Source organism: Carex rostrata, chromosome 1 (assembly GCF_964058835.1).
Source record: "Carex rostrata chromosome 1, lpCarRost1.2, whole genome shotgun sequence".
Classification (NCBI taxonomy): Eukaryota; Viridiplantae; Streptophyta; class Magnoliopsida; order Poales; family Cyperaceae; genus Carex; species Carex rostrata.
This window is the reverse complement of record NC_135918.1, coordinates 225,049-246,995: the sequence shown is the minus strand read 5'-3', so window position 1 is coordinate 246,995 and position 21,947 is coordinate 225,049. Positions and strand designations below refer to the sequence as shown.

Below are 21,947 nucleotides of genomic sequence, written 5' to 3'. Positions count from 1 at the left end.
TTCCGAGGTAGGTGGCGGGGGTTGGGGAGTTAATGCCTGAGTTATTGCCTGAGTTAATTTGGTTGTCTTGTGGAGGTATTGGGTGTGGCCAGGTAGACTGGTTTTACGTTATTTCCATTCTGTCTGAGCAATATGACTGGAACTGAGCTTGTATTATTGTTGCCTCCCCTCCCCTCCCCTCCCCTCCCAAATCCCAATTAACAAAACCTACTTGGAGGACTTAACGCTGCACCCCCAAATCATAAATCAATCCCAATTCTCATCAAATTAACCCTTTCAATAATCAATCAATCAATCCCAATTCGCATCTTCCAAGGCTATCACTCAATAATCGGATCCTCAGCTGCCGATTGATTGATTGATTTCAAGTAACAATGAACTATTGCTTGCTGTGGTAGAGACTTCTAATTTCTACTAAGCCAAGGTACTTCACAAACTAACTTTTGGGAAAGCTCCTAATTATAGCTCCATTTGGTTTCAATTATTTGTTTCCAACACAAGACACTCAATTCAATTACCATTTCTTCACTCGTAGATTTAGGAAAACTTCACTAATAATAGCTTCATTTAGGAAAAGTTGGGCTTCTACTCTCAATCATCATCCATTGTTCTTTAATTTCAACGGGGTTTGAATGCAAGAAGTGATCTTTAGTTACACACACTTCAACTACAATAAGAGGATTGACTATTTCACTACATATATAGCATTTCTTTGCACAAGTTTACAATATTGCCTTTTCTAATTATAGAAAATTTATTTATTTTGATCCCACTTCTAACTGTAAGTTAAGTACCCACCCAATTAAGCTGATGCTGCTTTATCCCATGATGACTCCAACCCAAAGCCACATTTTCTCTTCTTATGTCTCAGATTTAAAATAAATAAAAAACCCCACTAAAAGCCAGAGCAATCTGACGCGTTCGATTCAAATTGTGTGGATGAGATCGCATGTCATAGTTACGGTGCCATATATTTAATTCAATTTTACTTGTCCAAACCTCCATTGAACAGGAAAAAACATGGCGATGATGGTGGATCCGCCAAATGGCATGGGGAACCATGGAAAGCACTATTTTACAATGTGGCAGACACTGTTTGAGATTGACACTAAGTATGTTCCGATTAAACCTATCGGCCGAGGGGCGTATGGCATCGTCTGCTCATCAATCAACCGAGAAACAAATGAGAAAGTGGCTATAAAGAAGATCAACAGTGTCTTTGATAACCGTGTTGATGCTCTCAGGACGTTGCGTGAGCTCAAGCTTCTTAGGTAAACTATTTGGACTTTTTTTTGTTATTATTTATACAGTTTGCATAGGTAAGGATATATTGTGATGAACTAAAATTTCAATTTATCAGTGGAGGAAATTCTTTTGAAGTACTGAAGGACAGTTTTTTTTGCTATTTGGCAAATTATCTTCTTTGTTGTTGCAAAGTACAATTTTTTTTGTTAACTTTGGTTTGTTTCTTCAGTCAATTTAAGAATGCTGTGGTTTTAATCTCAAAGATTTCTTCTGTAAAAAAATAAAAATCCACGTTTTCTCTGTCTTTTGCTAATTTGCTAAAATAACTCCAGATCTATGGTACTTTCCTGAGGGATGTAAAAATACTCTGCTCTTTAAATTTTTGTCATTTGACAAGAACTGAGGGGTTTAGACAATGAAAATAATGGATATAGAGGGCTGGAATTGGAAAATGTGTAGTGTGATTATACTTACTTTTTTTTTGGTCTAGAGTGCAATCAAAACAGATTAAATTTATATGGGATGTTATGTAATCAAGTGAAAGGGCTCAATACTTTTAGCACTGAATTAGTGCTCATGGTAGTTTGGTGATCCTGTCTGCAAATAAATTACATTGGCATTTTCTGAAATTGGGTTAATACTAGGTGGTTTCTGTAATTAAGAAAAAATAAAATAGAAAACCAATATGACATATTAATCATGAGCTAAAATCAAATTGATTTTTGATGATCAGACATCTGAGGCATGAGAATGTAATTGCGCTCAAGGACATTATGATGCCTCCTTACAGGAGGAGCTTTAAGGATGTTTATCTGGTGTATGAACTGATGGATACTGATATGCACCAGATCATTAAATCGCCGCAGCCACTTTCTGATGACCATTGCCAATATTTCCTTTTCCAGGTAAAGATTTGTTTAATCAATGTTGAATTGGATTGACAATTGTATCTATTAAGGATTTTAGTAAAGCATTTGATGTTATTGGCTGGTGGTATAATTTATGAAAATTTTTGCAATATATTTCGTTTTGCAAATGAATATAACCATATTAAAGAATTTACTTTGACCACACCAAAATTGGTTGGTTGAAAACTGGAATTACAAAATTTAGAAATCTCCATTATGTCTATATGGTATCCACTACTAAGGTGGCAGAATAGTGCAGCATTGAAGTGAGCTCTGACGAGATAAAATAGAAAAAAATATATTTCAACTTATAATGAGAAGATATTTTTTTTGCCTAAACCAATCTCTCTGAATCTCAGTTACTGCGAGGTCTGAAGTACCTCCACTCGGCGAATATTCTTCATCGAGATACTCAAACCTGGCAACCTCCTTGTGAATGCAAACTGTGATTTGAAAATCTGTGATTTTGGTCTTGCAAGGACTAACTCCACAAAAACTGGCCAATTTATGACAGAGTATGTTGTCACTCGCTGGTAGGTTCTTTTTCCTTTATTTGAGTGTTTGATTTGTTTTTAATGCCGTCTTGATTTGCTTTAGTTTGTTCTTGTGAGGTGTTTTAAATTTAACGTAAATGTAGGTTTCCGAATGAATGAATATTCTTGTTTTAAATGAAAATACAAGTTAGCATGGATTCACAGAAGGGTTGAAAACATGAAACATTATATTCGAGCCAAACAAAATTACGCTATATTAAAAGCTGGCTTGACTATGTAACTACTTGGCATTGAGAAGAAGTGACATATTTTTTTCTAGATTTACATTGAAGTAAGTGAATAATGAGTCAAATTTTATAATAACAGGTATCGTGCCCCAGAGCTCCTTTTGTGTTGTGATGAGTACGGCACGTCTATTGATGTTTGGTCGGTGGGGTGCATATTTGCTGAGCTACTTGGTCGCAAACCTATCTTTCCTGGTACGGAATGCCTTAACCAACTTAAACTGATAATTAACGTGCTGGGCACGGTGTCTGAGTCAGACATGGTCATAAATTGATTTAGTCGCTCTTATAGACTTATCTTAACTTTCCTTGAGAAATTAAATTAAGTGTACAACTTAATACTTTTCATATATGCTCATTTAAATTTTGTAATCAGATCATAATCTCTTCAGGTGAATTGAATACATTTCCTTTCCTACTATAGATTACATGCCACCTTTAAAACATAAAACTGAGAATAGAAATTCAGCTAAATCGATTTAGTGACAGGTCATGGTGAAAATCGACCATCAAATGATAGCTATTGTGATGCCAAGAAGGGAGAATCTAGAAAAGCAGAGAGGAATGATGCTAGTATAGCAGTTTGTGAAGCTGAATATATTAAAGAAGCACCTCTCTGCTTGGAGAAAGCGAAAGACATATTTCGAAAGAAGTCCAGGCATGATTCTGAGTCCCCAGAAATTCCAGGTAAAAAATTGTTATGAACTACAATTGCTCTAAAAATCACAGGTTTTTTTTTTGAACCGGATACAACCAAAAGCCTAAAACAGCATTTTGAATTGCCTGTCTGTGGTTGTTATGCGAATTCTAAGCACTGACCGGTAATGAAATTTTACATCAAAAGTTAGGTATTGGTTTTTACCAATTTGACTTTTGCCCAGATCCCATTTAAAGCCTAATTAAGCTTTAGACACAATACCTTTTGATTTCTGCAATCCTATTACAATTAATACACCCAAATTCAACCAAATTGATGAGTAAAACCAAATTGCTGATCAAGGAAGGGATGAAGATGAGTAATGAGATGCGATTAAAGATGCTAATTAACCAAAGTGTGTGTGTGTGTGTGTGTGTGTGTGGTGTAGAAGGACCAGCAAAGAAGAAAGCTAAAAATGATGATGCAAACAAGAAAGTAGTTAGAAAAGATGGTGACATAATTAAGAAGGATGGATCTTTGTTAGAGGTGACTCAAACAATTGATACAGTAGTTTTGACAGAGAAGAAAAAAAAGCAAAGGGATAGGACAAAGAAAAAGGGCCCCTGTTCTGACCTTCCATCCGAGGTTAAGCATAAACCTCAAGTAGAAGACAGAAATCAAGTGCATCCTGACATTGATACTGATAACCAACCAGTTGTTTGCTTTGCTGGCCCAACTGAAGTTGTAAATACTTCTTTAAAAAAGAAGAAGTGCAAGAGAAATGCATCTTCTGAAGATCCTACTACTCTAAGACTAACACCAACACAATCGAGGAAAGGAGGAGAAGAAGAGTTCCAAGGTACGTACACTCCATTCAAGAGGAATTAGATTAGATGGTAAACAAATTATTTAGTCATTCTTATAAAGTTAAGAACCTTAATTTCCTTGTGTACAACTTAATACTTGTTCATATATATGTGCTCATTTAAATTTTGTTACCAGATCAAAATCTCTCAAGTGAATTGAATACCTTTTCTGTCCTACTATAGGTATTACATAACTTTAAAATAGAAGACTGAGAATTGAAATTCTGCTAAATCAATTTAGTGACAGGCCATGGTGAAAATAAACAATTAAATGATAGCTATTGTGATGCCAAGAAGGGAAAATCTAGAAAAGCAGAAACTAATGAAGCTGAATATATTAAAGAAGCACCTCTCTTCTTGGCGAAAGAGAAGGACATATCTGGAAACAACTCCAGGCTTGATTCTGAGTCCCCAGAAATTATTAAGCATAAACCTCAAGTAGAAGAAGATAGAAATCAAGTTTCACTTTCACACAAGGAGAAAACAGAGAAACCAGGTAGGTGATTACAAGGTCTTTCTTACCATACCAATCATCCCATTATATCTATATGGCTAACTATGAGCAAACAGGTGATACTTGTGTCTTGAATTAACATTTATATACCTTTTTACAAACAGGTGAAAAAGATACATGGAGTGGCAGTCATGAGGGAGGGAACACCAAAAAGAAAAGGGAAGGTGATAAAAAAGATATTATGTCATCATGCCATGAGTATAATCCAAAGGAAGCTGCCATTACTGAGATGGCCGCAGAGGTACAACTAGAAGCTGCTTCATCTACCTATAGTAATAATGTCGTTCTGTGCAAAGAATTGCTGCCACCATGCAAGAAAAATCTTCTAGTTCTTGATATTAATGGGATATTAGTTGATATTACTTCAGATTATAACTATCAACAATATCCAGATTTCAAGCTCAGCGGGAAATTAGGTAACTAAACAATTGTTACTCTTTAATTCTTATACTACATATTAATGTATTTACTTGGTGTTAATTTTCTTTTCTTCTATGTTTGTCAGGTTTCAAGAGGCCCTTCTGTGTTGATTTTCTCAAGTTTTGTTTCGCAAACTTTGAAGTTGGAGTTTGGTCATCAAGAAAGCAGTAAGTTCGATCTTTGAATTATATACATATGATATAGAAGCAGGTATGCGTTTTCTTGAAGCACCAGATCTATTGTGTTTCGGCTAGTCTCGATTTTCAACATAAGTTTGATCTTCCTACTGATATATATATATTTTATTATTATTCTGATTCTGCAGGTATAATCTAGTGGAAGCTGTCCACCATCTTTTTGGAGAAATGAAAAACAAGCTGTTATTTTGTTGGGTACGCAACATTTATATATGGTCTTCAGTTATATACGTTTTACATTCTCTTCCTTATATCACGTTTATTTGCCTTGATTACTCACAGGACCAATCAAAATGCACAGATACAAAGTTCGAAACCGTGGAAAAAAAGCCCTTGTTTTTTAAAGAATTAAACAAACTCTGGGAAAAGGTTGAAGCTAATTTGCCATGGGAAAAGGGGCGATTTACACCATCTAATACTCTTCTTGTCGATGATTCTCCTTGCAAGGCCTTGCGTAACCCTGTATGTTGCTTAACCTACAGCCCTTTATTTATTTATTTTATTTTTGGCATTTTTTTTTACTTGCAGCAGCAGCTGAGAATCCCAAGAGCTTCATTTGATTTGCAATTTATCTCAACATCTTACTGAGTTTATAAGTTTATATAACCATTAGCATTAGCATGTGTTGGTTATTTACAAGATGTGAAAGTCAAGGATTAGTAAAGCAAAAATGATCACACTTGTGCATATATGTTCATGATTTCCAAACCTAGTATGAAGGATCAATTTGTCAATGTTTAGTAGTCTCTAATTATTACTTGTTAAATTTCTATTGCAGCCTTACACAGCGATTTTTCCATATCCATACACATTCTACAACAAAGAGGACAATTCCTTGGGTTAGTTTGTTACTTGTTTCATTTGCAAAATAATAAATGTTAATACATGCATGATCTTACTGGTTAATTCTTATAATTGATAATTTGTTATGAGCAGGTAGAGGAGGAGAAATGAGGATATATTTAGAAAAAGTAGCTGCGGTTGAGAACATTCCAGAATTTGTGAAGGAAAACCCATTTGGGCAATCCGCTATTACACCACATAAGCACCCACAGTGGAATTATTACTACAGCATTCTTGAGGCTTTGAAAAGACTCACTCCTGCTTTCTAACTGATACATGTTTTAACAGTTTTTGGTTGTGATTGGTTGATTGATTACAACTTAATAGGGGTTGAAGTTAAGTGTTTTGTGTAAGGTCATTTTGGGAATTGCAGTGGAATTATGGTTGGAAATGTGATAATCACAAGTGTAATGTTAACAGATGTATTTGATGTAAACGGTCAGATTGAATAGGAAGCCCATATTGGTCCATATTTGTGGCTTCCATACACAAAAAATGCAGAGATGACAAATTAAAAGAGTCTCAAATTGCTTTCATGCGAAGTAATTACACCTTTTTCTACTGGAATTAAGTTTTTGGAGAATACAGTGCTAGCTTGCTCTAAACACCAAGATAACATTTTTTTTACAAAGCAGCAAGTAATAGGTAGACTAATACAATAAATGCATATTCAAAACAGCAAGATGTGGCAAATTTAGTATTGAAGAGATCTAAATCTAATCGAATTGATAATTCACAACCAATGTTTGTACTTTTTTAATAATGAATGAAGAAAATTGCTCCACGCCCAATACAAAAGCCACCCAAACCTATGTCACCACTCACCACTGAGGCTTCCTTCTTATATCATAGATTTATATATGCTAGCTTTTCCTTATCTAGGAGAAAGCGCAGAATGATATAAGCTACAAACAAACCTTGACTTTTCTTTCGCGGTTAATATATAGTTAGTCACACAAGTCACACGTCTCTCTACTATGATTAAAACATTTCCAGTTATGTTCCGTTTATGTATGAGTTTATTGGAAAGTAGACAAAGAAAGCAAATAAACGATCAAAAAAGAACCAAAGATATAAAACATTGTTAGTCACTAGAGATTTTCAAAATTCCTCTACTGATTTCCTTCAAGCTTGCTTTATTTTCAACATGCAAATTAGGTCTGTTCATTCATTTGAATATACAAGTAAAAAACCTTAATTTGTCAATTTGGGGGATGAAGGGGGTGGGAGCAAAGACTCAAAAAGAACCAAAAACAAAATATGGTAAATTAAAATCAACACATTTATATCATAGCAAAATAGCAACAAAACTTTTGGCTGCAAGTCTGATGAAAATTCCGAAAACTACCAATACCTCAAACAAAAACACTAGAGTATGTTCCACAGAAAAAGGAATTACAAAATCTAAACAGGGACGCTTCAGCGCTTGCCGCCGCCACCACCAAGCTTGGGACCTTTGGTGGGCTTTGGTGCAGCACCTTTGGCAGTACCTTTTGAGGACTTGGCCAACATTTCTTGTTTCTTTGCCTTCTTCTCATCCTTTGTCTTCTTGATACGCTCCTTGATCTCACTATAATGGATACAGACAGAAATAAAAATCTTTAAACGTCTTGCAAAAGAAGCTTAATGAAAAAAAATTCACATATTCCCTTCTATACTATACCCAGCTTTTAATCAAATCCCAAAATGGTACAGCAATTATGAGAAGTTATGACAGACATACCGAAGAGCAGCCTCTCTGGCAGCATCCCTGACCTCAGGCTTCTCAGCCCTCTTCTTCTGGATGACCTCAAGAGTAGCCCCCACAATAGACCTTGAGTAGGGCTTCTTGGCAGCTCTGCGCCTCTTCTTCACTCCCTCAGCTTGGATATCCTGCAATTGCCATTTTTTAACCATTCATTTGCAGAAAGCAGCATTTAATTTAATTTACAATGGATACATCCAAATAAAGCAATAGCATTAGCATATTGATTTATAATTTAAACAGACAAACTTGCAGAGCATTTATTACTTGATGAATTAATTATATAAGAAAATTGACAAAATAGCAGCTACACCCAATGTTACACAACATTAGCTCTTAACCCTGGTAAACCAATGCACTATTGCAGTGCTGTGACACCATACAGCAAAAGGCAATACAAAAGACCATCAAGGAGTTTACTCGTTATACACAATTTTAACCAGCATGTCCATACAGCAACACAGTAACCAACAACACAATATTAGCCAATATGAATAATTTACAATAAATAATAAAGAAATTTACCTTCTTGTGCTGCTTACGGTACATAGCAGTCCACGTGAGCTTGGCTGGCTTGAGCCTGTTGTGGAAGTACCGCTTGCATTTTGAGTTGGCGAACAAGAACACCTATCACCAAGTAAACTTAATTTCAGTACCAAAAACAAAACTAGCATTTTACATCCTACTAAACACATTGAAAAAATTACCTGGGAGTCAGCACGAACAAAACGAATACCCTTTCCAGGATAGATCTTCTGTCCACTGAAACGGCAAAGCTCTGTCCTGTAAACAAGTAACAGATACATAGAAAATACATTAGAAAACAAAATCAAGCCTCTAATTATGATACAAATCCTAGCTCGGGATGAAAATGAAATCTACAAAAAAAGAGAGAACAAGATCGAACAACTTACTTTAACACCATTTTCTCAGCCTTACGTTGCCTTCACGTTTCTCCTGAAACTACAATGAATGAGAATTAAACTAAACTGAATGGAAATAAATTTAAGCATGAGCGAACGGGATCTACGGATCATTGATAACAGACCAAACATCTCAAGAACGCAATCACGGAAAAGAAGTATATACTCGCTCTGGCTCTTTCCTTTCTTTGGTGAAGGTGGAGAAGGGCGGGTCCAATCCACGCTTCTGAAAGAAAAGAGAGACGGGGCAGGGCGGCTAGCTGGGTACCAAAACATGTACCATGTACCAGGGAAAAGAAAAGAAAAGAAAAGAAAACCCTGAACGAGTAAAAGAAACCAAGAAATCTAACCATCTAACCTTGCACTTGCGAGGACGAGTTGCGGCGCCTTAGGTTTTTCGAGCAAGCACTGCCTATCTCCTCTATATATACGCCTCTGGTACCGTTTTTGGAGTGCCTTATTTATGGGCCCATAATAACACAACGGGCCATAATTCTCTTTGTTTTTGCACTGCCTATCTCATCTCATTTTATCATGTCATGACTCACTAGTAACCTATGTTGCAGCTTTGCCGCAAATATTGTGTTGGGTTATTAAATATGTTACGTAGTATTTTTTGGGAAGATATTCTTCCTGAGCGATGTATGTATTCCTCTGTATGTTGAATTTATGATCAACTTTTTTTTATGTCAATAATATAGAATTGTAGAGGAATTAGCTTTACAAATTTTATTTCTTTGCATGGAAGGTCAATTAGTTTTTAAATTTTTAAATTTTTTAAATTTTACTATAAGCTCTCTCCATACAAAAAGCCAACAAATGATTGCCTTTGCAATTGATACATACGACCATTGATACAAGCATAAAAAATTGTGCGCATACATTTCTCTTGATACATGGATAAATGAAAAAAGACTTGTTTTTATCCTTAGAATAAACCATATTCGATCGCCTTATCGGGCTTGGCAGTGTAATTATTTCACTCTTTGAAACGACACACACAGTATGGCCACATATTTTACCGACTTAGTCTCCTTTTTGTAATTAACAACATGCGGGATGGACCCAAAGATCTCACAAATCCTGTAAGAAGGAAAATGTAAGGTCTTAATAGTCTTAAGATAAGAGTCTTTTGTGGAGCTTTATTTCTAATTTATAAGTTTTATTGAAGGAAACCTGCATAGATTAGGAGCAGCAATATAAAAGAAGCGCTCAATTAATCTGTAATTGTTGAGCTGCAGAATTTTATTTTGAGACACTCACCCCTGACAAAATTCAAACAACAAAATGTTAGAATATGAAATTGGCTGAAAAGAATAATATGTAAGTTGCCAACACAAAGGATGACTAGTCATTAATAATATGTAAGTTGCCAACATTAGGAAAGGATGACTAGTCATTTCGATAAATCACAACCTGGGACAGTTCATGCATGCCCTGTGAGGTTTGACTTTCATGATTATTTTTTTAAAGGAAAAGAATACTGACCGACAATTTCGTAACATTTTGTGATGAATTTCGGACCCCTAGTTGGCTTATTACCACCATGAATTCGCTTGAACAACTCATAGCACTCGGCATCAGAGTAGATTGTTTTATCTTCATATATGCTCAGCTCATGAGCTTCAAGACTGTCTATCAACATATACAACCTGCAAAACTTTTCTCAAGAGAGATGAGGTGAATGTGTGTGCAAAAAATAGATTAAAAGCCATTCTATAAAAAATTAAAAATAAAGTAATAGAATTCAGCTTCTGTGATTACGATCGGTTTAGCAATGCTCAACCAGACAAAACAAAAACATAATGAAATCCACCAGTAAAGTCAAACTTAATTCTTACTGATCGAGATTTATACAGCCTCGGAACTTCTTCAAATCATGATTACAGAAGGGAATAAGCCTAATTGTGCAACGTACGACAATCTTTTCGGAGGGCTATGCAAGAGTGGAGAACAACATCTAAATGGAAGAAAGGAACTGAAATGCCATTGGTGTAAACTTTGGAATACAGGTTGAGAAAATTACCTCCAACCTTAGAGTTTGTCAAGCCCACCTTCTATTGTTGCAGAGTGAAATCCATAATTTGACATAAATAACATCGAGAAAGATATTCCAAAGTTTCAAAACAAACACTTGTACCAGTGCTGCTGCACGCCTACACCATCACTTGTTCCAAAAATAAGTTAAAAAACTATGGATTCCTGTATCACAGTTGATTAAAGTTTGAAAACAAACAGTGGAGAGAAAATTCTGACCTAATAGTAGAAGAATTTCTGACAGCAACAGAGCCACGTTTTTAAAAACCTGGACCGAGCTTCTTTAGCTTCCATGGATCAAACTAAAGCATAGAAATATTTGAGGAAATCATATCATCTGATATTATTGAGGGTATATAGGTAAATGGTCTAAAAACCAAAATTTACTTTTGCGAGACTTTCATCCTAGTCAATAATTTTTTATGAGTTCCCTCTCCCAGAAGAAATCTCAACCTAGAAAACCATTATTAAATTAATAGAAGGAATCTTAGATACAAATTTGAATGCTAATTGTAAAGCAAAAAAAATTCAAACCGGAGTGATCTCCCATGCAAATTCACCGCTATCTCTTGCGTCTATACCCCTCTTGTTTGGTTGAGTTGCATACAAGTCCTACAATTAATTATGTTCACAAAGAAGTTTGTCAGAAAAATATCAATGTAGAGGATACATTATCATATATACCCCTCCTTTCCTCATTAATTTTGAATATTTTAAAGGGGTTGAATTGAAAATTTTCTAGTAAAAATATACATGTTCTTCTCTAGGGAAGAATATTGATGTGAATGCAGTGGTAGCTTCAAGTGTCTGTAATTACCCATGGCGGAAAATATCCTGCATGCGAAAATACTAAGTGAGCCAAAATTAACACATGTAAGAATTTTTCCGGACCTAAAATTGGCTACTTTTTATTAATAGAAATAGTAGAAAACGAAGAATTTGAGTTCGATACTATTTTTGGTTCACACATTTGTTAAAGGCAATTCGTATGCCAGTATAACAGCAGTGCAGTTTCTATTTTCTGCTGACTGATACTTCAAAAATCGATTAAAACCCTTTAAAATTCCTATAAATGGAAAATCAGGTGCAGTGATGTTTATCAGGTTAGTTATACTCTAACTGAGTGTACATTTTGGGGACATTTGACGGCCTGTAGCTATAAGGAACAGGTATGTTTATGAGACTCTGCTAGTGCGCATGTGAAGCATTTTCTGTTTTCAGGATATAAGATTCAAATGGCCACCATAAATTGTAGAAAAATTCAAATTGGGAAATTCTTTTTTCGGTATTCTTTATATGTGTGTTATATATGTCCATTGCATGGACATACAAAGGTGGTTAATGCATGTGTTTAACAATTTAATTTTTTAAAAGATACTGACATGTCCTAAATTACATTTTCCTGATTTCGGGATTTAATAGTAAACACAAAGTAATTATTTTGTTATTCCTCTTAATACATTCTTACAAATTGGAAGGGTTGGAGTGACAAATATTTCCTATTTACCAAATTTCTTTTGTGAATAAATTAAGGTTAAGATTGAGGATGTAAACTTCCAATAATGATATCTACCAATGAACTTATCAAATAGGAAACAAATTGATACGATGAGAATAACTCAAATCTACACAAATAACTGCTTACATCAAAAGAAATGTTCCCCAAGTTCTTTTAGGAAGAATGGCTAAGCAGATGCAATACATATTGTGTTGGCTATTACCTGTAGGTGATGCAGTAGTCCTGTTGCTGTTCATGTTCGTCTCAACCATGAGTTGTCATGTACTTGTGCCGATGATTATTTGTATAAATAGTTGTACCTGAAAACATTCCAAAAATATATTCAACTTAAATTCTGAACTGAGAAGAGTATGATAGCGAATAAAAACGCCAGCTGAAAAGGAAAATGATGAAGCGTCACTGTATGGTACTATGCATAGCACGGATGGGGCCATACTACGGAGTTAAAATGATGAACTTGTCCTTATTCACTTTTATAATTTTTTCAATAATAAATAAGAAAACGTAGGAGTTAGAATTTTTTTATTCACTTTTGTAGTTTCAGAACACAATTAATCCCATACATAATTGATCATTAAAATAAAGTATACAAAAGTAAAGACTCGCCTTCATTTACTTCTTCTTTTCAAAGCAAACATCTAAATATCTCCTTTTTCCAAGCAAACATCTAAATTACGCCGAGTCTTGCTGTACTTTCTCAAAGCCATCTTATAATTATGTTCCTGTATAATATCAAACGTAGATATGTCAGTAAACAAAAACGCAACTTCCACAATGAAATGAAGACAAAACAAAGGGCAATTTTGCAAATAGATTGACAGTATGGTACTACTGATTTGTTCAATCCGTTAATTCAAACAATATATTAATACAGCAAAAAATCTTTGGCATATCCGTTAGAAATATGTAAAATTTAACTGCGGGACCGACAAATCCTTGTTATTATCGCTGACATCATTTTAACAGCAAAGGCAAAACTGAATCCAACAGAGGAAAATAAATTGAATTTCATTGAGGCATTACATCAAACACTTACATGTGTTGAGCTGCCTGACGAAGCTGGAGAAGTTCCCATGCGTTAATTACCTCAGCAAGAGCGTGTAGTGAACAGGTGAGGGTCCCACACCACGGAGCTATTCCCAGCTGGTTCCACTAAGAAGCACCTCAATAATAGTGAACAATATGACCCTTTTCGTTTGGAGGATGCGGTCGCCAATCGCAATACAGGTTGTGATTTGTCTTTTGTATTTCTTTCGCTACAACTCTCTCGTCTTCAAATTTCGGATAGGGTAAGAAGTGGGAGCAAGAGGAGAGGGCAAATCAGAAGCGATGCCCCCAGCCCCCCAACCAAGAAGCCCCGCAGGACAAAAGACAGGAGAGAACTCCGGGAGCTGCAATGAGCAACACGTAGTAGGGAAAGAACGATGGCAAGCGTGGGAGGAGGAGGAGACGACACCTTAACTGATTGATTTCGCTCTCCAACAGAGCAAATAGAAGGAGCGAGGGAGCTCGCAGCGAAGAACACGTAGCGGAAGGGGTTAAGACGTGGCAAGCGTTGAGGACGAGTGATGGACGCCTGGCAAAAGAGGCGAATTCATGAGAAGAAACAAATGATTTTCTCCTGATGACGTGAGATGACATAAGGTGAAGTTAAGCACATACGCACATCCTTCATCAGACGACAGAGAAGAGGGGTGTAACGGGTGTTACTGTTCATTACTGACGTAACACCCCTTCTCCTTTAAGATATTATAATAATATAATAATATAATAATATAATGCGTCATGCAAGATTGGTCATCTATTTTAAATTCAGCAGAAAATCTTATGCTCCATCAGTTTGGAGGCCGACCATCTTCAAAACAGAGTTGTTAGAAGGGCTATAATCTCTATTTAAAATATTAGTTACAATTATAGTGTATTAGTTTGCTCAATATCTTGTATTTATTATCATGATTGTATAATTTAATAAGGCTTATCAAATAGTAATTTAAAATAATTTTAGAAATAAGTGCAAAATATAATATAATATTAGACTAAATAAAATACTAGGTAATGAAAATTCTATTTTATTTTGGATTGATAGATGGCCAAGAGATTGGTGTTTTAAAATTTATATATATATGTCTCATATTTTTGTTAAAATTCAATATTGTAAACACATTCATGTTTTATCATTTATAAGTGATATAAAAATTTTAATTGTAAATTGATGAGTATTTTGGAGTTATGGAATTGTGCTTGGATTATACTCTTTATGTCTTTAAATTTATTATCTTTAATACCCAAAGAAAGGTTTGTTGCAAGCGTATAACCGATCAATGTAGTACTTAGGGTGTCGAACCACAAATAGTATTTAGCTTAAACTTTATCAATTAATTTCAGAAAAATAGGAGAAAGTAAAGTGAATGGGGGGTTTTGTTCTAACAATCATAAGTTTGGGTTCAATATCCGAAATAAGAGAATTTCTAAACAATAAATGAAAATAAAACAAAGAAAAGAAAGATTGGTTTGTTTTTAAATTGAGGAGATCTAGGGGCATTCGGTGTACAATCTCTTGTTAATTTTATCTATTTGTTTGTTTAAATTCATGTTTGATTATGACAAGGTTTCTAACTTATGTTGTCCTTGAAATAAATATTGATGCCATTATCTTGGGTGGGTGGTTTAATGTTCCTCAAATTCTAGGAGTTTTATCTTGCCTAGCGGGATATTTAATACACATGCTCCAAAACAAACATCAATATTTATTCTAAGAAAGCTTAAAAAATGGTTTATAACTTGTGTTAGCCTTTGAAACAAATATTGATACAAATACTTTGGGTGGATGGATTAATGTTCTTCAAATTCTAGGGCTGTCACTAACTTAGAAGGTTATTTAATACACATGCTTCAAAGTATATATCAATATTTGTTTTAAGGTGTCCTAATTAGGTTTTGACTCCAGTTTAATACTTCACCAAATCCTAACCTTAATTTCTAAAAATCCGGTTTAGATATCAAATTGGTCCTAAGATAAACTAAATCATAAGACATATGTTTATGATTTCAATTAGTACTCTCCTTACCTTGACCAATGCTATAATTTAATAAACTAAAGCGGAAAGACATGATATAACATGATTTCAAGCTACTTCAATTCACTAAACCTAACTAGGTGAACTACAATTCAAGTACTAATGAAATTCATAAAGAATAGATCACAGAAATTAACATCAAATCAAACAATCATCATAAAAACTAAAATCAGAATAAAATAGAATTAAACATGTTCATGCATTGACTTAAACCCCTAGAGAGAAAACTAGCCAAAGACTATGCCCAATTTAGAGGCTAGAGTGTGGGGTTAGTGGGTGCTATCTTTGCATTGTTTCCCAGACTGTCATGTCTAAATTTGGCTCTTAAAACGCGTCTTTGGTGCGCCAGAAATAGAAAAACTGTCAAAACATGTAATTCTGGCTATCTGCGGGTCCAGTGTGTCCGCACTGGTGGTGAGTGCGGGTGGTCTGATCCGCACTGGCTCCAACTTTCCTTATTTAACTTTTTGAAATTTTTTGCGTATCTCTCTGAGTGCGTCCGCACTGTCCTTGGAATCGTCTCTTTCCTTGAAAAATCTGAAACTTGCAAAAATTTATGCTAGTTTTGGTGGTTGATGCTGAAGCCCAAAAATTATTGTCTTATTTTGAGCTGTTCATAAACTGAACAAAGCTTAGACGCATTAAAACACTTTTTTTTTTGTTAAGAAAATATGCTCTCATTCATACTATTCGGAAATAACTTGTCCCATTAAATAAAAGCGTGACTATTCGGAAACAACCTTGCAATTTTTTTTAATTTTTAATTACTGTTTCAATCACTCCAAATCTAAAAAAAAGAAAATATTCTTCAATTTGTATATTTTGACAAATGAAAGGCACAAATACTAGAAAACCTCCAAAAACTATTCGGAGATTTATAATGATAAATAATGAGCATGCTATTTAAATTTATAAAAGAAAGAAGCAAAGAAATGTGTGTTTTTTCTCTTCTGATTAGAAAAGGAAATATAAGAAAAGATGTTTGGGTTGGGCCCAAATCCCGATTTTTTTAAAAATACCTATTTAATAAATAAATTAAATTAAAATACCCAAGTTTAAACAAAATTTATAAAAATACCCAAACCGCGGATTTTATCCGCGCTCCGGAATTTTTATTCCGGGGCGCGGATAAAATTCGCACCCCGAAAAAAAAAAAAAAAAAAAAAAAATTTTTTTTTTGGTCCCGAGCGCGGATAATATCCGCGGGCCGAATTTTAAAATAATTTTTTTTTTTTTTTTTTTTTTTTTTTAGAGTCTGGAGAAAAAAAAATTATTTTTTTGGTCCAACTTTGTACCTCTGGTTAACATATCAAAACACCTTCAAAAATCATGAAAATTTACCGACATGCATTCTTGACTTCATAGAATAAGACTGTAAAGTTTCATACAAAATCTCAAAACAGATCGTGAGATATCGGCTCTCAAAAATTGTCCGAACTGCTGAAGGAGTGCTTCTGACCCCAACTTTGCACCTCTGATTAACATACCAAAACACCTTCAAAAATCATGAAAATTTACCGACATGCATTCTTGACTTCATAGAATAAGACTGTAAAGTTTCATACAAAATCTCAAAACAGATCGTGAGATATCGGCTCTCAAAAATTGCCCGAACTGCTGAAGGAGTGCTTCTGACCCCAACTTTGCACCTCTGATTAACATACCAAAACACCTTCAAAAATCATGAAAATTTACCGACATGCATTCTTGACTTCATAGAATAAGACTGTAAAGTTTCATACAAAATCTCAAAACAGATCGTGAGATATCGGCTCTCAAAAATTGCCCGAACTGCTGAAGGAGTGCTTCTGACCCCAACTTTGCACCTCTGATTAACATACCAAAACACCTTCAAAAATATTTTTATAAATTTACCGACATGCATTCTTGACTTCATAGAATAAGACTGTAAAGTTTCATACAAAATCTCAAAACAGATCGTGAGATATCGGCTCTCAAAAATTGCCCGAACTGCTGAAGGAGTGCTTCTGACCCCAACTTTGCACCTCTGATTAACATACCAAAACACCTTCAAAAATCATGAAAATTTACCGACATGCATTCTTGACTTCATAGAATAAGACTGTAAAGTTTCATACAAAATCTCAAAACAGATCGTGAGATATCGGCTCTCAAAAATTGCCCGAACTGCTGAAGGAGTGCTTCTGACCCCAACTTTGCACCTCTGATTAACATATCAAAGCACCTTCAAAAATCATGAAAATTTACCAACATGTATTCTTGATTTCATAGAACAAGATTGTGAAATTTCATACAAAATCTCAAAGTTTTTGAGAGCCGTTACATACAAAATATCAAAGCACCGTTACATCAAAGCACCGTTACATCTTCGGGCAATTTTTGAGAGCCGATATCTCACGATTTGTTTTGAGATTTTTATTGAAACTTTACAGTATTATTCTATGAAGTCAAGAATGCATGTCGGTAAATTTTCATGATTTTTGAAGGTGTTTTGATATGTTAACCAGAGGTACAAAGTTGGACCAAAAAAATAATTTTTTTTTCTCCAGACTCTAAAAAAAAAAAAAAAAAAAAAAAAAAATTATTTTAAAATTCGGCCCGCGGATATTATCCGCGCTTGGGACCAAAAAAAATTTTTTTTTTTTTTTTTTTTTCGGGGCGCGAATTTTATCCGCGCCCCGGAATAAAAATTCCGGAGCGCGGATAAAATCCGCGGTTTGAGTATTTTTATAAATTTTGTTGAAACTTGGATATTTTAATTTAATTTATTTATTAAATAGGTATTTTTAAAAAAATCGGCCCAAATCGCATCAACAGATAGAGAATCTCTGTGGGTGTCGGTGAGTAGTAGTAGCATAGCAGTGAGTAGAGAGCGAAGGCGAAGGAGAGACGATCGATCATTGATCCATGTCTGCCTCGTCGTCCGTGCCCGACTCTCCGTCGCCGCCGACCTCTCCTGAGGCTGATTCAACTCATCACCAGCCCCCCCCTAATTCACCTTCCCTCTCGTCTTACTACATCATTCAAACCCTAGCCGACTGCAAAGCCCACCTTCCTCTCCTCAAAGGTTTTCTTTTCCTTTTCCTTTTCCTTTTCCTTTTACTCATTGTATCTAACTCTCTTCTCTTCTCTTCTCTTCTCTTTTCCAGAAGAGATCAGCATTGCCAAAACCCTCTATTCAACTGGTAATTAACTTAGCTGTTTTTTCTGTTATGTGAAAAATACTGGTGCCTTTTCCTAATGCACGGTTACAGACAAGTTGGGATTCCACATACCACCACAAGTGCTATCCAAATAACCTAAATTAGTTCGGGGTAATATGCATTTCTGCAATTAAAAACCCTAAAAAAGGTCAAATCGATAGCTACACCAGCATATCCACCGGATTAGGTTCTTCAATCATGTACCAGCTAAATACCTTGTGCTGACAAAATGAATCTTTCTTCTGACTATAACCTTGCTTCATTCATTTTTCTTTCCTTTTTATTTTAATTGAAACAATCTGTTTCAGGACCTAATGCTAAACTGCATTCCACAAGGGAAAATGGTTCTTCTTCAAGTCATAGGCAAAAAGATAATGTTGTAGATGATGAACAGGAGATGATTACCAGCCCTAGGTCGGGTGGTACATTAGGGCCTATGCACAATGATGCCTCACAAAACTTGTCTTCTCAGAATGCCCTTGATGCTGATAAGACAACCAGTGAACCTTTGCAAGAAGATAATCCCACAACAGTGGTACTATTTTTCTTTTCTTCTTTCTTTTACTTTTCAAGTTGAACACCTCAAAATTACCGAATAAGTGTCTTGGCGGACTTATTTCAGGATCACTTGAGCTTATCTGGTAGATTGATGTAAAAGAAACTTCATACATTTTGAAGAGGAGAGCTGCATATATTTTTTTTTTATTTCTATTTATGCATTAATTATTGTGCCAGATAGGAAATGTATCTAATTTAGAAGCAGCGAGGAGTGAGCCTTTAAGTGATGACATGAACAAGTTTATTCTGAAGAGGAGAGATGCTGAGTCAAAGACATCAGTTGAAGAGGTACTTCACATGCCACTCTGATGTTATTTTTAAGGGGAAATCGTGCATTTTGTAGCACTTGTTTAATTTCAATATCAGTATGTCCTGTACCCCTGCTTGCTGAGTTTCTCCATTTTATGCAAAGGGTACTTATTATCAACATCAACGGGTTAAGGGTAATTAGGGTATTTTAGAGAATTTATGAGAGAGGAGAGGTTCTGATCATATTTTCCAAAGGTGTTTAGGTGATTTGATCTTTTATGTTATCCGTTATCTCTGTTTTTTTTTTTTTTTTTTGGGGGGGGGGGGAGAGGATCTTTAGGAGCTTATATGAAGTGTTTTCTTCGTTATATAGATGATATAATCAATTATTTGCTACTTATTTCTGTAATTATACTTTTGTTCTATTATTACAGCCTAAAGAACCTATCCCAGAGACAAGCATTCCAATTGAACCCTCCAGAAATGAAAATGATAATAATTTAAGGTCCAGTGCCGATTTTTGAGATGATGCGAGTGATTGCGAGAGATTTATGGGTTCTCCGATACCCTTCTCAGAACAGAACCGGTGCATTGTATGTAACAAGGGAGGTCAATTGTTGACTTGTTCCAGAAAAGACTGTGGAATAACTGTGCATGAGAGCTGCATTATGACCACCCCAAGCAGCTTTGACAAAGAAGGTCTGTTTTACTGCTCCTGTTGTGCGCACTCTAGAGCTGAACAAGAATATGCTGGTGCTAAAAAGGCCTTTTCCCTTGCCAGGGAGAGCATGTCCCCCTTTCTTAAAATGAAGAAAGATGAAAACCAAGAAAAGGGCGAAAAGGGAAAACAAAAGGTTGAAAAAAACATAACTGGTAAAAGAAAGGGCAAAAAAGCTGTATCCAGTGATGATGGTACAGCAGAGGATGAAAATGGTGATGCTACTCTCTTGAGCTCGGAATCGGACTTGAGAGACAGCAGAAGAAGGGTGGACAAAAATGGTAAGAGGAAGGAGAAACATGTCAAATCTAATGACAGAAATGTGTCAAAGGATAGGGATATACTTGGTGGGAGAGGTGAGGAGGCTAAGAAGCGTGAGGCTGACTCGGCATTTGCACGGCTAGATAAGTATATACATGTTAAGTCGGGTCCCGGAGCCACGTCTGGGAACCATGAAGCAGTGCCGATGAATGAAGAGATGGGGAATGAGAGAAGTAGAGAATATAGAATTAATGCAGATGCAAAAAATAGAAAAAAGCGCAGACCAATGCCTCGTTAGTAAGGCTCCTGTTTTGCTTTTATTTTTTCATCATATTAACGGTTGTAGTTTGTTGAATTAATGAAGAGAGTTGGACATATTTGTTGATACCTTTGATTACTTGTAATATCTATAAGCCAACCCTACAACTGGCCACATATCTTTGCAATTATTGGACCTAACCAAAGCAGCTCATAATTTATGTAACTGAAGTCGATATGTTTTGGTTGTTCCATCTCTCAGTTCCAATAAGGTTGCAGGTCCTCGTAGACGCAACATGCTTCCCTGGTCGGCTGAAGAGGAAAATGCTCTTAGAGTATGTATTTTTCTTAGATTAACCATTTTTCTTATTTGTTTGATATTTATGTGCTTCAATTTTCACCCCAAATTTATGTAACAGGAAGGGATGAAAAAATTTGGGGTCACAGTCACAGTTGATGGGAGAATTTCTTGGAGTGCAATTTTAGAATTGTATCCAAATGTATTTCATAAAACCAGAATTCCGATTGATCTCAAGGACAAATGGCGCAATATAATGAAGAAAGAAGAGAGGGTTGATAGCTGATTGACCTGACACGCGTGTTGTGAATATCTAGTTAATTTCTAACTTGGTTAATCATTGTTTTTTTTTTTAATGAACTTGGTTAGTCATTGTTAGGGAGAGCTTATTTTGTTTGTGATGGCAATGACTGCATGAACAATTTTGTTTGTGCAGTGCATTTGGTTAAACAAAATGACAAAGTTCTTTACTAAGATAGTTTTGTTGTGTAAATTTCTGTGATACTTGACTTCACCCCTTTAGTCAGAGTGCTGGTTCAGCTTAATTTGTGCTCTTTTTTGCTTCTTAATTTGTACCTTTAGTCATAGTGCCTTGAATTAAAACTAATGTTTCACCTTGATATCACTTGATATGCATGTTTAGATTAAACTAAAACTTGGAAATATTAATTATTTGTAAATCCGTAGAAAAATAGAGGCACAATGGAGGAGG

The 21,947-nt window shown here is 35.3% G+C and overlaps 2 protein-coding genes, 1 long non-coding RNA gene and 1 pseudogene across 21 annotated transcripts in view; 2 read left to right on the top strand and 2 right to left on the bottom strand.

Annotated features, from left to right (window-relative positions):
• The first annotated feature begins 285 nt into the window (after positions 1-285).
• Positions 286-6,685, top strand: LOC144549058 (uncharacterized; annotated as a pseudogene). The gene is made up of 14 exons (XR_013509573.1): positions 286-424; positions 1,013-1,271; positions 1,979-2,150; positions 2,513-2,686; positions 3,014-3,126; positions 3,421-3,618; positions 4,017-4,427; positions 4,682-4,930; positions 5,053-5,364; positions 5,454-5,535; positions 5,694-5,760; positions 5,848-6,027; positions 6,344-6,404; positions 6,502-6,685. The product of XR_013509573.1 is annotated as an uncharacterized LOC144549058 (transcript).
• A 984-nt stretch (positions 6,686-7,669) lies between these two features.
• LOC144548869 (large ribosomal subunit protein eL24-like) overlaps positions 7,670-21,947 on the bottom strand; it is a 37,533-nt gene continuing 23,255 nt past the window's right edge. For 2 of the 3 annotated variants that reach the window (XM_078297683.1, XM_078297749.1), the window contains 2 exons: positions 8,132-8,280; positions 7,670-7,978 (listed from right to left, as the gene is read on the bottom strand). In XM_078297683.1, coding sequence (XP_078153809.1) covers positions 7,828-7,978; positions 8,132-8,280 — 300 coding nt within the window. In that variant the 3' untranslated portion in view covers positions 7,670-7,827. Of the gene's footprint in view, positions 7,979-8,131; positions 8,281-8,677; positions 8,780-8,859; positions 8,936-9,066; positions 9,116-9,433; positions 9,458-21,947 lie in introns of those variants that run through there. The other variant, XM_078297613.1, reaches the window with a different exon arrangement.
• On the bottom strand, positions 9,881-14,207 carry LOC144564708 (uncharacterized). Of its 10 annotated transcripts, XR_013514724.1 has the most exons (10): positions 13,668-14,207; positions 13,238-13,353; positions 12,834-12,930; positions 11,866-11,946; positions 11,647-11,724; positions 11,500-11,565; positions 11,332-11,414; positions 10,564-11,231; positions 10,252-10,340; positions 9,881-10,158 (listed from the first exon to the last, which is right to left on the bottom strand). It is a non-coding gene; the product is annotated as an uncharacterized LOC144564708 (long non-coding RNA). The 10 variants fall into 10 exon arrangements; XR_013514720.1 differs by having other exon boundaries at positions 10,564-10,735; positions 11,102-11,231; positions 11,332-11,724; XR_013514722.1 differs by having other exon boundaries at positions 10,564-10,727; positions 11,102-11,231; positions 11,332-11,724.
• Positions 18,494-21,780, top strand: LOC144548436 (uncharacterized). 7 transcript variants are annotated; one of them, XM_078297270.1, is made up of 6 exons: positions 18,522-18,757; positions 19,202-19,428; positions 19,629-19,739; positions 20,135-20,976; positions 21,200-21,272; positions 21,357-21,780. In XM_078297270.1, exons 4-6 carry the CDS (start codon positions 20,252-20,254, stop codon positions 21,519-21,521), a joined length of 963 nt encoding a protein of 320 aa, XP_078153396.1. In that variant the 5' UTR covers positions 18,522-18,757; positions 19,202-19,428; positions 19,629-19,739; positions 20,135-20,251; the 3' UTR covers positions 21,522-21,780. The 7 variants fall into 7 exon arrangements, with proteins under 7 accessions (XP_078153653.1, XP_078153396.1, XP_078153529.1 ...); XM_078297403.1 differs by having other exon boundaries at positions 18,522-18,875; positions 19,202-19,425; XM_078297132.1 differs by having other exon boundaries at positions 18,522-18,875.

Excerpts from the sequence above, each read along its gene's own strand:
- LOC144548436 (XM_078297270.1), top strand. The coding sequence starts at position 20,252 with ATGGGTTCTCCGATACCCTTCTCAGAACAGAACCGGTGCATTGTATGT. Across the intron at positions 20,977-21,199 it reads CGCAGACCAATGCCTCGTTA|TTCCAATAAGGTTGCAGGTC; the intron begins GTAAGGCTCCTG and ends TCCATCTCTCAG. Across the intron at positions 21,273-21,356 it reads AAGAGGAAAATGCTCTTAGA|GAAGGGATGAAAAAATTTGG; the intron begins GTATGTATTTTT and ends TTTATGTAACAG.